A 17,864-nucleotide genomic window follows, 5' to 3' on the forward strand; every position below is an offset into this window, starting at 1 on the left:
GTTTTATGCCTGTTTTTATGTTTTTATACTTTTAGCATGATGTTTTTATTCTGTTTTTATTGTATGTTTTTAACTTTTGTAAACCGCCTTGGGGCTATCTTTTAACGAAAGGCGGTATAAAAATGCAAAAATAAATTAAATAAATTATTATTATTATTATTATTATTATTAATAATAATAATAATAATAATAATAATAATAATAATAATAAAATTCGATTCCTATACTGCCCTTCCAAAAATGTCTCAGGGAGACATTACACAGAGAAATAACAAATAAATAAGATGGATCCCTGTCCCCAAAGGGCTCACAACCTAAAAAGAAACACAAGATAGATACCAGCAACAGTCACTGGAGGTACTGTCCTGGGGGTGGACAGGAGATGTAACCATTCAAAATAAACATTCAGACCACTGAAGTCGTACCTACTTAAATCATCTTTGATAGCATTAATGATTTCCAAAGAACTGGAAAACATGTATATTCTCACAATATATGACTCATCCTGGGGAGGCTGGGGAAATTATTTAAAAGGAAAACTTGGCTGATTGATCTTTTCCTGTTGCAGTGCAGTGCACATCTCTTTAACAATCAGACCTCCCCCCTTCTCTTTATTTCAACGAAAAAATCCACATGAATGGTTGTGTAACTGATAACAAGGGGGAAAAGAACATGCAAAAGGAACGCCTTTGAATCATTTACGTAATATAGGTGTTGTGTTCATTTTAATAATGGATGGGGAAAAAAATCTTCTAAATATATTTGTCCTTAAATAACAAAACCATTCATCAGAACTAGTCCAATTCACTAAAAACTCCTCTTCGGTCGAAAGAGATACAGTTTAAATGCCAACAGAGAACATGTCAGTTATCCAGAATAGGCGGCCAGGAGTAGATCTGTCCTTCTGGTGTTTTATAATAATTCTTTTAACAATTCCCCATGTTCAAAGGATATGTACTCCTTGGTATAAGGATTGATTCCATATTCTACAAGAGCACCCCAAAAGTACATGAACATCCTTAAGCCAAGACTGCTGCAAAGTCATAATAAAAATCTTATAGATTTCAGACCAGAATGAAACAATAATAGGACAAGACCAAATCATATTTGTAAGTGTTCATGTTAAATTTTATTTCATTTAGCGATTTTTTCACTGGCTCAGACTTGCGTCTCTGGGTGGCTTACAACAAACATAAAACAAATAAAACAGAAATTAACTTTTTAAACAGTTTAAAACCACAATACTAGTCAAAACTTTAGGAGAATAAATGCATCTTAAGAGTCTCTTTTAAAAGCTGTCAGAGATGGAGAGGCTCTTATTTTGGCAGGGAGTGCATTCCAAAGCCTCTGGCCAAAAAATAGGAGACTGTAACCAGCCCTTATCAGACATTCTCTGAGGGGTCCAATAGATACTGCAGAAATGCATCGACCTCATTCTTAAATCAAACTATGCACATTTTGCTGACCTCAAAGCTGCTTGCCATAGATTTAAAAGAACAGGGTATTCAAATTCGTTATTCCAATAAAGGTCTCAAATGTAATATGAATCTTAGCTAAACTTTTGACAAATCTTTAGATAAGCTGAGAACCACCATGCAATGGAGGCAAGTGTGGCTAATGTAGAATGTGTTTGCTCAGAGCAGATGTTCATAAGAAACAGTGACTTCAAAAATATGTACAAGTAGCATTTTGTAGTTCCTACTTTTAATGTCTGAACTGGAATGTGCAGATGTTGCCTGGGGGCAGGTGGCTCTGAGGGCACACTTGATCCCATGATTCTTGGATGTTGTTGAAGATGAGGATTCAGAAGCACAGGTCACTTGCTGGTAGAGAGATAGTCTTCTTTACAATAACCAATTAGACTAGTTACATTGTTGTCTTGATATTGTGTGGCATCACTTTATGATTCAAGGTAAAAGAATAAAGGCAGGAAGTGATGACTGGAAAGGTACTGCTACAAGAATTTTGTGAAGGATCAAAAACTCCATTTACAAAGACCTACACTCCCCATTTTACCATGGAGTTAGCTTCTTGCATCCTGAGATCTTAGGGTATAGTCCATCCATGACGTGTTCACCACCATATTTACATCCCTGTCCCCAGCCTACGTGTTGTCGGGAGCCCTCTGTGCTGCTGTAACTGATCCATTTTGTGTTTAGCAATGTTGTTAAAGCAAGTTTGGGGAAACTATCCTGTATAACTGGCACGAGTACTAGTTCCATCTTCTGAGTGCTTTCTGTGTATATGCCTGTCACATCAGTTTGCCTTCAGGCATTTCTGTAGTAAGTCAAAGCGACAGGTGTCACTTTATTTTTGTTGCATAGTTGCAGTTGCTTGTATCACATGGACTACCTTGCCATCTGCACTGGACAGGCATAAGCAGTCAGATGCAGAACATTCTTTCAGCATAATGCTAAATATACACACAAGTCTTTCATCCTAGGGTGGGTTTTTGTTAGAAGGGAACATTGTAGAATCTTTATTAGGCTTACATGTCTAGTTCTTTACATATAGAGGGTGTGTTGGAATGTGGCTTGATTTATCATAGGCTCCCTTGTTCAGTGGCAACCTGTGAGTGGTGCCACACTCTTACTTCTCATAGCTGTTGTTGACTCATAACTTCAGTTTGTCACTAGTCTCTCTTGCTCTCTCCTTTTTCCTTGGATATTCATCTTCCTCATTCCCCACCCACCCAGTCCTGCTTTCCAGGCAATTTTGGAGGTGCATGTCTTGCATCTCTCACACCCCTGTAAGTGGCCTTTCTATCAAACATAACTTTTGGATGTTAAAAGTCCCCCCGATGCTGCAAAGTGGCTTGTTTTGTGGCTCTTGGATTTTGTGTTGCTCAGCACTGCTGTAGGTGCTCCATGCAGGATGATAGTGTAAGCAAAATATGCAGAGCATGTTTTGATATAAACTTTAGGAAAACAGATAACATGGAACATTACAGGAAATAGTAACTCTGTTTGAGGGAGTATCCTTCTTTGTTTGTTCCCTGTGGAATGAGATTGGATGCTCTGTTATCACTTGGAAAATTCCACCACATTATTTTGGTGATGGGAGAGGGGTGCTATTGGGAGTCAGATTTTTTTTTTAAAGTTTGGATACCTTAAACGTCACCATCCCTATGCTTAGATGTGCAGTTACTATGTAGTAGGTGTGATAAGTCTGCTGAGAGTACTTTCTGCTCTTTCAGGCTGTTGCTGTTAGGACATGGCACAGAGCTGAAGTGGGAGTGACTTGCACTTCTTGCACATTGCTTCCATGTTTTGTCCAAAGCCTGGAAGTTGTATGTGTGGACCCTGCCCCTGTGGTAGAAAGCATCCCAAAGCATGGGAAAGATGTACAGCTCCCAACTTTAAATGCTAGATGGAAATGCTGTTCACGTACTGTATCATGTCCAAAACCATACTTAGAATTCCTACCTACCTCATCTTCTCTTCTTGATGGCATGTTGTATCAGCAGAATGAGGGGTATACGTTGACTGCTTTATAAGTCTACTGTGGCAACCTTGAACTTTGGGTGATAGTAATAGTATGTTTGTTGCGGTTACAGACCAGATTAAGGGGGTGTCTGCTTATGTTATAAAATTAGCAGATTCTCATATGCAGTGTTCCCTCTAACAAGGAATCTGATGTTGTTGACTAGCTCCCATAATTCACAGCCAAAGGCCATCGCAGCTGGGGATGCTGGAAGTTGTAGTCAACAAAATCTGGAATTCCCTTTTAGAGGGATTGCTGCTCATATGCATATACATATACAGAGCTGCCATGTTCTGTCCTAAATTGTAGCATTGGCTTTAGTTTAAGTAGACTGTTGAAGTAATTCTACTTCAGTTCTATGTAACTGAAGTAGAACTACCATAGTAATTCTATGGTATACAGAGTTCGCTCTCTCTCTCTTTCTCTCTCTCTCTCTCCCCACTTTCTTTCAGGGTGGATTTGATTTAAATCATGATTTAAATCACTAGTCAGTAAGACTAGATTTAAATCATGGTTTTTTACATAAAGACTCATTCTTGCTGGTATAATCTTAATATTTACAACCAGATGAAGGTTTCATTTCTGGTCCTCTTCTAGATAGAAAAATTGCCCAACATAATCTTACAGAAACCTCTGGAAGAGCATGACATTGTGAATGGATTAATGGAATTCATTTACCAAAAAATTTAAACATTGCATGTATACAGCCTCATGCTACATAATTAAAAACTAATCCTTATTTCATGATGAATACCTTTGGACTATAATGTATCTTAATCTAATGTGTATGTTATTGCTTGTAAGCCGCCCTGAGTCATATGGGAGTAGGGCGACATATAAATCTATCTATCTATCTAAATAAATAAAATAAAATAAAATAAAATAAAATAAAAGAGAAAACTTGCTTTAGATAGATTTTTTCCTCAAAAAGCATTTTATTTTAAAAAATCTGATTTAAATAAAAAAATCCGATTTAAATTTTAAAAAATCTGATTTTTAAAAATTTATTTTAAAAAATCATTGATTTTTATCCACCCTGCTTTCTGTTTTGTTCTATGCCATGCCATGACCAGTGGTCACAACAATAAACTTACTGCTTACTTAATTACATATGCATATTGCATATGTAATATGTACCTAGTGCTTGAGTCATATTTTATGGGGAACCTGGGGCCCATGGCATGACCACCAAATGTACATGTAATCAAAGTTGTATCCCACAAGTCACAGTGTACATTACAGACATGCAGTTCAGTCTTGTATTAGTTATGTCATACATATATAAAGTGGTCCTAAGATGGAAGAAGCAACACTAATCTTATTCTAGTTGCATTAGAAGACCCTCTGTATAAAAAGGATTAGTAGATATTCATGCACTGGTAGGTGCCCCCTCCACCTAAGTTGGGAATGATGCCTAGCAGTACATGCTTCATCTCCCGCGTTCATACTTCAGTTTGGAGAATTTAAGAAATGGCAGGAACATCTTCCAGTGTTTGCTATATTTCCCCAAACCTCAGTGTAAATGTGAGAGAAAACGCTGCTTCTTCCGTATCTGAGAATTTGGGGGAGGTGGACAGTGGCAAGCACAAACAGAGGTTGACTAGTAAATCAAGCTAATCTTTGTTGATCCCTGTGTTGGGATTACGTTTTTATAGGGGAACCAGCACAATCTGTTAAAGGTAAAGTGTGCCGTCAAGTTGATTTCAACTACTAGTGCCCACAGAGCCCTGTGGTTTTGCAGGAGGGGTTTACCATTGCCTCCTCCAATGAGATGATGTATGATCTCAGTATGAGATGATGCCTTTCAGCATCTTCCTATATTGCTGCTGCTTGATATAGTACCAGTTGGGATTTGAACCGGCAACCTACTGCTTGTTAGTCAAGCATTTCCTTGCTGCGCTTACTTGTATTTATGTCCCACATGCAGAGTTGTATTTCCTGTAACCTTATATATTTAACCAGCAATATGATAGGTTGCTACTATAAAACAAGCGCTTGCTCTTTGCCTGGACCAACTCCCTCACCCCCAAATAAGTGCATTCTCTTTCTCTGTGATAGAATGTTCTCTGAAGACTTACAAGTTGGAAGGTGAGAAAAGGAACAAGGCAGCACCTTTTAGATGAATATTTTAATGCATGAGCTTTTGTGGGTTATAACTAGGGTTGCCAGCTGACCTGCATTGTGTGGGATGTCCTGTTTCCTGCGGGGAAATGCTCGTCACATTCGGGACTCAATTTCTCCTGCTTTTTGACTTTTTACTTTTAAAACTTAAAAAAAACAACAACTTTCAAAGCTGCTTCTTCGCGGCGGCAGAGCAGGGATGGTGGCGAGAGAGATGGTGCAGAGGCCTGACATCGGCCTGATCTGCCTCATTTGAGAGGAAGAGGGGCCAGGTGAGGCGCTCCTTGGCTGCCGTCTCTCCGCCTGCCTCCAGCACTGCCCAACCTCAACTGTCGTAATTTGGGATGTGGGCAGAGCTCTCACCGCCGTCCCTGCCACACAGTGGCAGCCACCCCGGGTAAGCACACCCAGCAGCTGGTTCCAGAAGGTCTGGCTGCACCCTTTGCCACCTGGGGCCAAGTCCCGCACCTAGGTGGCCCTGCCCCCAAGACTCCTCCCCCATCCCAATTTTGGCCAATGTAATGTTGGCAACCCTATTATAACCCACATCCTTAGATGCAGGGTGTAAGCAGGGATGGTCACTTGCAGGCGTAGTGACAAACCTTTTGTATGGATTTAAAGAGACATTTACAATATGTTAATGGTTTCAGACTTACCAGGTAGCAAAGGAGATAAATTACCAACTGTGTTTGTATGTAATGTTCATAAAACCTGCAATCTCTGTTCAAAGCAAGACTGAACCAATCAGATTTTACTACAAGTTCGGCTATTTCATATTCCAAACATCCCCCTGAACGTATCTTCTTAAGTACAGCTTCCCTGAGGCCTATAACCTTGTTGCATTCCTGAGGGGTGGGTCCTTTTTTGTCCTTAGGAATGCAACTGGAGGGAGATCTTTACTTGCTTTCCTGAGGACAAAAATGCAAAAGTATAATGGCAGTTTCACAGACTGTGAATGAAATGGACTCATGAAGATGAGTCGCTTGAGAGATTCCATCAAAACTTTAACTTCGATCCCACCATAAACTTGAGAAAGAGAGTTATTTTCCAGATTACTTTTAAGATTTCTTGGACTCAGCTACTCCACAAAGCAGTGACACCATAAAAAACAGGACAGAGTACCTCTAGCAATCACGTACAGTTCCCAGCTAAAGGCTCTACGTAGTATCATTGGAGACTTACAATCAGTTCTTGAGAATGAGCAGGAAGGAATGCAATTGAGGGATACCTTTACTCCTTGACAACCCACTAATCTTAAACAATTGCTCACTTGGGATGATAGACAATCACCTAATTCTGAGCAGAGAACCAGACCATGCAGCAGACCCAAATGCCAGCTGTGTCCATTAATTAACAATTCTGTAATTGTAGGTCCCAATAGTGCAGACCACCATGTCTCAACTCGCACGCCAACTAATGCGGTGTCCCTGATAACCTGCATTAAATGCTCTTTGGCAGTATATGTTGGTCAGATGGGCACTGTCACTGAGACAGTGATTGAATGGGCACAAATTGGAGATTGAAACTAAAACCACTATGTAACCGGTTTGAGCATTTTAACCTACCGGGACATAATGTCACAGACCTCAGTGTGGCTGTACTTCAGAAAATAAGTTCAGGGGGATCTTCAGAACATGAAATATTTAAGAGAACTTTTTTATTTAAGAGAATATTTAATTCTTAAGAGAATGCCTTCTCCGTCATGAGCCCTGCTGCCTATTGAGATCGCCCAGAGAGATGTGTCTGCAGTTGCCACCTATTTATCTGGTGGCTACTCAGGCACAGGCTTTCTTAATTTCCCCCCCAATGGGTAATGCACTCCCCGCCCGAAATAGGTGTCCCCATCCCTGACAGCTTTTAAAAGGGCTGTTGAGATGCATTTCTTCATCCAGGCTTTTAATTAGATTTATACAATTTGTTATGGCTTTACATTGTGTTAATGTTTTAATCACCTTGCTAGGCAAGGTGATTGAGAAGGTGGTGGCATCCCAGCTCCAGGCGGTCTTGAAGGAAACTGATGATCTAGACCCTTTTCAAACTGGCTTTTGGGTGGGCTAAGGGGTGGAGACTGCCTTGGTCGGCCTGATGGATGATCTCCAATTGGGAATTGACAGAGAGAGTGTTACTCTGTTGGTCCCTTTGGATCTCTTGGCAATTTTTGATATTATTGATCATAGTATCCTTCTGGAATGTCTGAGTGGATTGTGGCTGGGAGGCACTGCTTTGCAGTGGTTCTTCTCCTACCTCACGGACAGATTCCAGATGGTGTCCCTTGGAGATGGCTGTTTGCTCAAAATCTGAACTTTCGTGTGGTGTGCCTCAGGGCTCCATATGGTCTCTGATGTTGTTTAACATCAACATGAAACGACTGGGAGAGATCATCAGGAGACTTTGTGCAGGGCATTATCAATAGGCCGATGACACCCAAATCTATTTCTCCATATCAGCATCATTGGGAGAAGGCATAACCTCTCTAAATGCCTGCCATGATGGGCTGGATGAGGGATAAACTGAGGCTGAATCCAGATCAGATGGAGATACTGGATGGGGTTACACTCCCCCAGAAGGAACAGGTAGACAGTCTGTGGGTGCTTCTGGATCCAAATCTCTGCCTGGTGTCCAAGGTTGAGGCGGTGGCCAGAGGTGCTTTCTATTGGCTGATACGCCAGCTGCATCCGTTTCTTGAGGTGAATGACCTCAAACAGTGGTACATATGCTTGTAACCTCCAGGCTGTACTACTGCAATGTGCTCTATGTGGGGCTGCCTTTGTATGTAGTCTGGAAACTGTAGTTAGTACAGAATGCAGTGACCAGGTTGGTCTTTGGTCGCCTAGGAGAGACCATATTACTCTTGTGTTGAAAGAGCTGCATTGGCTGCCGATATGTTTCCGGACAAAATACATGGTGTGGCTTATTACCTATAAAGCCCTAAGCTTAGGCCCTAGGTATTTAAGAGAACGTCTTCTTCACCATGAGTCCCACTGCCTGTTAAGATCATCTGGAGAGGTTCGTCTGCGGTTGCTGCCAATTCATTTGGTGCATACTCGGGAAAGGGCCTTCTCTGTTGCTGCCCCTGGACTTTGGAATGTGCTCCCTGTTGAAATAAGAGCCTCTCCATCTCTAGCAACTTTTAAAAAGGCACTGAAGGAACAGGTTTTTAATTAGATTTATGATTTTAATTGTTTTGTTTTATTTTGATGTAAACTGCCCTGAGCCATTTTTGGAAGGGCAGTATATAAAACAAATCAATCAATAAAGAGTACACTGTCCAGAGATGTGACTCTTGGGTTGTATATAAGTATGCTAAATAAATCAGTACAGAACAAGAACTTATAGTAAAACTTGACTGGGTCAGTCTTGCTTTGAATAAAGGTTATAGGTATTATGCATATTAGAGACACATAGTAATTTCTCTCTTTTGCTACCTGGTATGCCTAAAACCATTGATGTATTGTCAATATCACTTTAAATGTACACAGAACGTTTGTCCATGCCTGTAACTGACCATCCTTGCTTTCATGCTGCATGTGAGGAACCCACAAAAGCTCATGCATTAAAAAATAGTTTAAAAGGTTCTGCTTAATTTTTTAATCTTTTTAATTGACTTACATGGCATGTCACATTTATTTTTACACAGTTTGAAGATGTATGTGTTTTTAAATAAGCTTTAGCAATACCTTAGAGAATCTGTCCTTGGCCTAAATAAATGGAATTATGAATGAATCCATATGAATGTTGCTGTTACCATAAGAATTATCCCAGAATTCAGTTTGTCTGAGTGTTTTCATGTTAGCAGAATACTTCTTAAAGTAAGGAAACTGCACTTGGAGAGGTCAGTCAGCATACCTCAACTGTTAAGTTTAAACTTTGTACAAAGAGGGGAAATGATTGAATCCTAAAGGAATGTTAGAGGGAGACTGGATAGAGTGGGTGGCAGCGGTGGGGGAGGCGTTTTGCCATCAGTGGTTCTGCTGAAATAGATTTTGGTGTTTCCATCTTGCTAAACTCTTGTCCAAAAGTAAAACTTTTGGGAAAAGTGTGTTCTTAAAGAATCCTGTTGGAAAAGAGCCATATATCCTTCTACACTGATATAATGTGTCTGTTGCTCGTACACATATTCCTGAAATAGGGAGAGCACACGGATGTTTCAGCAGCTTTTGTGTAGTCCACATGTACTCCCCAAAATGCTAGCTTATTTTAGGTAAGAGCACAATCCACGGAGAATCTTGCTTGAGTAAACTTGCTTGCTGTCCCCATTTGCTGGGTTTGGCACAAGTTTCATTCTGGGTGCTGTAGATCTTTAGTCTCTGTTTGCAAATGTACTAATTAACTTGAAGCAAGTAACAAGCCGCTGAAAATCCTTGTGTATCCATTAGGGCTGTCATCCAATGAAATAAATGGATTAAATACCCGAATTTTAAGAATAAAATCTGTATACATTTACATATGGATAAAAAGTGAAAAAAAGAATACTTTGTTTATATGTTCATGTGGGGAGGTCCTGGAAGCCAAATTTAGGCTGCTAGGTAGCATATCGAAGTCCAGGACCCCCAGGGTGGCGTTCTGTGAAGTTGTATCTGTTTCACGCACAGAGCCAGCAAGACAGGCGGAACTGAGGGGTCTTAATGTGTGGATGAGACAGTGGTAGGAAGGAGGGGTTTAGATTTGTTAGCAGGGTGGATTTGATTTAAATCAAACTGATTTAAATCACGATTTAAATCACTAGCAGGGTGGATAAAAATCAATGATTTTTTTTTAAAATCAAAAAAATCTGATTTAAATAAAAAATCCAATTTAAATTAAAAAAATCCAATTTAAATAAAAAAATCCAAATTTTTTGATTTTTTGAAAAAAATCATTGATTTTTATCCACCCTGCTAGTGATTTAAATCGTGATTTAAATCAGTTTGATTTAAATCAAATCCACCCTGTTTGTTAGGCACTGGGATAGAGATTGGGGCAAACAAAGCCTGTACAAAAGGGATGGGCTTCACTTGAACCAAGATGGAACAAATCAAAAAAGTTGCAGAGCAGATTTAAAAATGACACCTGAGGGATTGCTGAACTGGGTGGTATCTGGCTCAGCAAGCAAAATCCACTAAGGTGTGAGGGTGCAAACATTTCAGATAAACCAGAAGGGGACAGAGTAGAACCAGGAGTAAAGCAGATGGAAACATGTGACCCCTGGTCAAAAAGGTCAAATGATAGTAAGGGAGATAGCACATGCCAATGCCAGGTAAGAGGTAGCATATAGGTATTTATATACCAGTGCCAGAAGCCTCTGAGCCAAGATGGGTGAGCTGGAGTGCTTGGTTGCTAGTGGGCATAACGGAAATGTGGTGGAATGGTGAGAACCAGTGTGACATTGTTATTCCTGGATACAAACCCTACAGAAAAGATGGGGGGTGGGGAGGATTGGGCATGGAGTAGTGCTGTAAATTAAAGGGATAGAATCCAACAAGCTAGGACAACTGGAGTTCTCCGCAGAATCATTATGGGTGACCATTCAAGGACTAAAATGAAATGTGTTACTAGGGATGTCGTATTGTCCTCTGGATCAAAACTCTGAGAGTGACCTGGAGAAGCAAATCAGAGAGGCAAAAGACAGACAGAGACAGACAGAGCTGTAATAATGGGTGACTTCAATTACCCTCACATAGACTGGGCAAATTCACATGCGGGTATTAACAGAGAGGGCCAGATTTCTAGACATGTTAAATGACACTGTTCTCAGTTGATTGTGGAACCAACCAGAGAGAGGGGGGCCTTGGACTTAATCCTGAGTGGTCCCCAGGTTCTAGTGCAAGATGATTATTGTTCTCAAATTTGTAGACTGCCCCAAAGCATGGAACTTATTCAAAACCATAAAAATAGAAGTTCATTTGGAATGTATTCAGAAGGAGTACAGTTCCCACCAAGTTCAGGAGGACATCATCATGACTAACAAGTAGAGTCAGGGAAGAAGACTTGCTTTAGAAAATAGAAGTCCTGCCCAAATAGAACAGAAAGGAACATAAACTCTGGCAAACGAAATGCGACAAAGGATGCAAAAGAGTGAGTGTCAAGATGAATAACAAAAACTTATTTATACTGACCATATACCTACTCTGGAACTGGCTTCTCAGGCTTGGAGGCTGAAGAACTAGACCAGTTTGAGGTAATGAGAAAGGATGCTCTATACAGTATTGAAAAACTAAAAATTAACAAACCGCCAGGGCCAGATGGCATCCACCCAAGAGTTCTAAAGGAACTCAAATGTGAAATTGCTGAGCTCTTAGCAAAAATATGTAACTTGTCCCTACAATCAGGCTCTGTACCAGAGGACTAGAAAGTAACTAGTGTAACTCTGGTTTTCAAAAGGGATCCAGGAAACTACAGTTCAGTTAGCTTAACCTCTGTGCCAGTTAAACTGATGGGAAAGCATACTTAAGAACAAAATTGTTAAACATATAGAAGAACAGGCCTTGCTGAAGGAGAACCTGCATGGCTTCTGCAAAGGCATGTCTTACTTCACTAACCTTTTGGAGTTATTTGAGAGTGCCAATAGGCATGTGAACAAAGTGATCCAGTTGACATAGTATATTTGGACTTCCAAAAAGCTTTTGACAGAGTTCCTCACCAAAGGTTCTTGAGTAAACTTAGCAGTCATGTATAAGCAGATAGGTTCAATTGTGGATTGATAACTTGTTGAAGGACAGGAAATGGAGGATAGGAATAAATGGAGAGTTCTCACAATAGAAGGAAGTAAGAAGTGGGGTCTCCCAGGGATCTGTACTGGGACCAGTGCTCTTTAACTTGTTCACAAATGATCTAGAAGTTGGGGTAAGCAGTGAAGTGGCCAAATTTGCAGATGGCACCAAACTATTTAGAGTAGTGAAATCCAAAAGAAATTGTGAGGAGCTCCAAAAGGATCTCCTCAAATTGGATGAGTGGGTGACAAAATGGCAAATACAGTTCAATGTTAGCAAGTGTAAAGTGATGCATATTGTGGCACCCCTGCCCCCAAACTTCACATATATACTGATTTTGTCTGAGCTGTCAGTGACTGACCAGGAGAGAGATCTTGGGGTCGTGGTGGACAGCTCATTGAAAGTGTCGACTCAGCTGTGCGTCAGCTGTGAGAAAGACAACTTCAATTCTAGGATCATTAGAAAGGGGATTGAAAATAAAAATGCTGATATTATGCCTTATACAAATCTGTGGTGTGGCCACATTTGGAGTACTGCATACAGTTCTGGTCACCATACCTTGAGGACATTGTAGAACTGGAAAAGGTGCAGAAGAGGGCAACCAAGATGATCAGGGGCCTGGAGCACTTTCCTCATGAGGCAAGACTACAGCATCTGGGGCTTTTTAGTTTGGAAAAAAGTCGACTACAGGGAGACATGATAGAGGCATATAAAGTTCTGCATGGAGTAGAGAGAGTGAACAGGAAAATTGTCCCCACCACTCTAACCACACTAGAAGCAGGGGTCATCCCATGAAACTGAAGGCCAGAATATTTAGGACCAACACAATTAAGTAGTTTTTCACACAGCACCTAATAATCTATGGAATTCTCTGCCATGGAATGTGGTGATGGCCACTAGCTTGGATTACTTTAAAAGGGGCTCAGAGAAATTGACGGAGGACAGATCTATCCGTGGTACTAGTCTGGTGGCTATAGGCCACCTCCAGCCTCAGAGGCAAGATGCCTTTAAATACCAGTTTGTTTAAGTTTTCATTTAACACATTTCTATACCACCCCAAACTTGCGTCTCTGGGCTGTTTAAAATTAAAATCAAACAATTAAAATTTAAACATTAAAATCATTAATATTAAAATAAGTTAAAACCCAACATTAAAAGTATTAAAACTATAAATCTAATTAAAAGCCTGGGTAAGTAAATGTCTTCAGTGCCTTTTTAAAATTGCCAGAGATGGGAAGACTTTTATTTCAACCCGGAACACATTCCAAAGCCCAGGGGCAGCCATGAAAAAGGCCTGCTCTGAGTAGCCGCCAGACGAGCTGGTGGCAAGCGGCAGATGAACCTCTCCAGATGATCTTAACGGGCGATGGGGCTCATGGTGAAGAAGACGTTCTCTTAAATACCTAGCAGGGCCTAAGCTGTTTAGGGCTTTATAGGTAATAACCAGCACTTTGTATTCTGCCTGGAAACTTATCGGCAGGCAGTGTAGCTCTTTCAACACAGGAATAATATGGTCTCTCCTAGAGGACCAAAGACCAACCTGGCCACTGCATTCTGTACTAACTGCTGTTTCTGGACTACGTACAAAGGCAGCCCAACATAGAGCACATTGCTATAGTCCAGCCTAGAGGTTAACAGCATATGTACCACTGTTCTGAGGTCGTTCATCTCAAGAAAGGATGCAGCTGGCATATCAGCTGAAGCTAATAGAAAGCACCTCTGGCCACCGCCTCAACCTGGGACACCAGGCAGAGGTTTCGATCCAGAAGCACCCCCAGAACATGTACCTGTTCCTTCCAGGGGAGTGTGACCCTGTCCAGAACGGACAGATCGAAATTGATTCCCAAGTTCTGACCTCGCACAATAAGTACCTCTGTCCTTTCTGGATTCAGCCTCAGTTTATCCCTCATCCAGTCCATCCCTGCTTCCAGGCAGGCATTTAGGGAGGTTATGCCTTCTCCTGATGATATTGACATGGAGAAAGAGATTTGGGTGTCATCAGTATATTGATAACACCCTGTAACAAATCTCCTGATGATATCTCTAGTGGTTTCATGTAGATGTTAAACAACATCGTAGACAATATGGAGCCCTGAGGGACACCATATTGAAGTTCAGATTTTGAGGAACAGTCTCCAGGAGACACCAACTGGAATCTGCCCGTGAGGTAGGAGCAGAACAACCACAAAGCAGTTGCAGGGGAGCAGCAGCAGGAGAGAGGGGCCTCAGTTTTTGTCTGTGGGCTTCTCAGAGGCATCTGGTGGGCCGCTATGTGAGACAGGATGCTGGACTGGATAGGCCTTGGGGCTGATCCAGCAGGGATGTTCTTATATATGTACCTGCACATGTTGCAGTTAATATCTTAGAGGGATTTTGTTCCGTTTGAAAAAGCAGAGAGAATACTTCTAAGATGTCTGCTCTCTGTAGTTTTAAGAATGACTAATAATTTTAGTTTATTAACAATCTTTTTTTTTTAAGTTGCCGATTTTGAGATGTGTGTTCAATCTTTTTGAAAAGTTTAACTGATCAAACTAATATATCAGGGCTTGGCAAATCCTAGCTGCCAGGGAGCCATGACGTCTAGGCTAGAATATTTAATAAAAAATATTTATTTTTTTGCTCCAGGCAGCCCTGTTTCTGTTCTAAGAATGTTACCTATTCCCCCTCCCTCCATGTCCATCAGTAAGTCCAGTTATTTTGTCCATTGTCTGGCTCCCAGAGAAAATTTGTCAAGGTGGCCTGTGATAACTAGATTATCTATCTATCTATCTATCTATCTATCTATCTATCTATCTAGTGTGTGTAAAAATTAGACTAGATCTATCTCCTAACTGTAGTTTGGCCTACACAATCCTATACAAGTTTTCAAACAAAAGTACCTTAAAAATGTAAAGCAATTGCCAACCCCAGCTGTCAGCAGATCAATTTTCTAATGCCTAGACTGACTGCTGGTCCAGGAAGCAAAGTCTCTGGCTGCTAATGTTATGCAAATGAGAAATTTGCATGGGAAAACCATCTGCAAAACTCTTCAAAGATTTCTGGAAAGCCAACATCAGTGGAGGTAGGGCTAGTACTCTAAACAGGTCTTCACCGCAGGATGTGTGTGGTGGCCGCAGGTGTGGCACAGCGCAATCCTGTAACGTAAAAGTCTGTGACACTAACAGTGACTGCATGCAGGCAGCCTTTGTAGCTACATGTCCTAGGTGCTGTAGCATTGACAACAGATGTCTCAGAACATTTGGTGTGGGAACTGTAAAGCAAAAACCATATTTTATTCAGCACATTTTTATTTTATTTATTTATTTAATACATTTATATACTGCCCCAAACCAAAGTCTTGGGGTGGTTCACAATCATAAAACAACAATATAAATAAATAAAACATTACAATCAATAAAAACTCCAAAAAAGCTGCTTAAAATGAAAAAATTACAATATTTAAAATTACAAAAGCTAAAAGGCCTGGTTAAATAGATGAGTCTTCAAAGATCTTTTAAAAATCGCTAGAGATGGGGAGAGTCTTATGTCAGTGGGAAGTGCATTCCAAAGTCTCAGAGCGACAACTGAAAAGGCCCATCCCTGTGTGGCCACCAAACGACTTGAAGGTAGCCACAGAGGGGCCTCCCCTGACGAACGCAGTCGATGATGGGGATCGTGCAGAAGACGCTCTCTTAAATACTGTGGGCCTAAGCTGTTTAGGGCTTTATAGGTTATAACCAGCACTTTGTATTTCGCCCAGGAACCTATTGGCAGCCAGTGTAACTCTTGTAATATAGGACTAATATGGTCTCTTCGAGATGACCCGGAGACCAACCTGGCTGCTGCGTTCTGTACTAATTGTAGGTTCCGGACTATGTACAAAGGCAGCTCCACATAGAGTGCATTGCAGTAATCAAGTCTGGAGGTTACCAGCAAATGTACTATTGTTCTGAGGTCATGGATCTCAAGAAACGGAAGCAGTTGGTGTATCAACTGAAGCTGATAAAAAGCACTTCTGGCCACTGCCTCAACCTGAGAAACCAGGGAGAGGCATGAATCCGGAAGCACTCCCAAACTGCATACCTGTTCCTTCTGAGGAAGTGTGACCCCATCTAGAACAGGCAGATTAATATCGCTTGCATGATGTAAGATACATTTTTCACTGATTTCTACTCTCTGTCACTTAAATGTAATGGTTGATTTTGGGCAGCATTAAAAATGGTTGGAAGTTGTTCAAGGACCTTTTCTTAACTTGAACGCTCTTGAGTACATCAGTCATTTAAATAGGTCTTTGGTGGTTTAACATTCCAAATGAAGTGTTAATGTTGTTAACATTGGACTTTCTAGTATGTAATGCTGTAGTGCTTAATTTTTGATGTTTATATGTTATGCTTTTATTAACTTTGCAGTTTGATGTAGGTGGCTAAATCATTAACTTGAAGTGAATTAAATGTTTTCACATAGGTGAAGATTGAGTTCAAACACCAGAATGCACATCCAAATAAATCCTCTTTTCCTGACTTGTATGTTCTCCCGCCCCCCACCCCACCTCTATTTTCACAGGTACTTGGACGGTGTTTCTTGACAGTGATGCAGGTTCATTTTCAGTTTTTATCCCAAGCTTTGCAGAAGGTCCAACCAGTGGCTCACTCATGTTTCACTGAAGCCGTAGCTCAGGAGAGAAAGAATTCTAGTGGTGTGGAGATGGCCAGTTCAAGTCCCACAGCTGAGCTAGAAGAAGCTCTGCGGTCCTGGAGAGGAGCAGCAGAGGTAAGAAAGTGATAGCTGACTTGGTGGATCAGGCCCATGGTCTAGGGATGTGCCCGAATAGTCTTCGGCACCGGCGGGGGTACTACTTTAAGGGCGGGGGAGGGTGTACTCACCCCCCCGCCGCGTTTCCCCCGCTGGCGCTCTCCAAATTTCAAGCCCCTCGGGGCGGCAGCGTTCCTTCCTGCCTTCCCGTTCCCCCCGTCGGCCGGTAGTGGCCGGAAGTTGCAAGCGCGTGTGCGCCCATTGTGCGCACGTGTGGTGCTTGAAATTTGGAGAGCGCTGGCGGAGGAAGCGCGGCGGGGGGTGGGGTGAGTACACCCTCCCCCGCCCTTAAAGTAGTACCCCCGCCGGTGCCGAAGCACCGAATCCCACCCCAGCGCCGAAACGTTTCGGAGGCCTTTACAATGGCCTCCAAAATGTTTCGGGCACAAGCCTACCATGGTCCTTCCAAGTCCAGTATCCTTTTTGCAGCACCCAGCCTGATGCCTTTAAGAACCTCACAAGCAGGGCACGGATAGGATACCTTTCCCCTGTGGTCTGACCCCAGCGACTAGGTCTAGTGAAATGGCTTCAGTTTTTCAAGTAACAGTAGCAGCTTGTAGCCTCTGGATTAGTCACCTCTTGAATTTTGTTACTCTGCAGTGTGTGCAGAATCCCTCCAGCGAATGCCTGTAGTCACAGGACAAGAAGTTCTGGGATCCAGCAGCTTCTGCATACTAGGAAAATTATGCAGACAAAGCCCAGTAAAATGCTGAAGGTGGATGCTAACTCCAGAGCCGAGTCTGGTGTTGAAGACAGTGGGAGCAGTTTGCAAGTCAGAGC

General features: G+C 41.6%; 1 protein-coding gene across 3 annotated transcripts in view; it reads left to right on the forward strand.

Annotated features, from left to right (window-relative positions):
- The window catches only part of GARRE1 (granule associated Rac and RHOG effector 1), a 76,200-nt gene that overhangs the window by 36,620 nt on the left and 21,716 nt on the right, over positions 1–17,864 (forward strand). For all 3 annotated transcript variants that reach the window (XM_053271141.1, XM_053271143.1, XM_053271142.1), the window contains one exon: positions 16,836–17,042. In XM_053271141.1, coding sequence (XP_053127116.1) covers positions 16,836–17,042 — 207 coding nt within the window. The remainder of the gene's footprint in view (positions 1–16,835; positions 17,043–17,864) is intronic.

The sequence above is a fragment of the Hemicordylus capensis genome, chromosome 9, assembly GCF_027244095.1.
Source record: "Hemicordylus capensis ecotype Gifberg chromosome 9, rHemCap1.1.pri, whole genome shotgun sequence".
Classification (NCBI taxonomy): Eukaryota; Metazoa; Chordata; class Lepidosauria; order Squamata; family Cordylidae; genus Hemicordylus; species Hemicordylus capensis.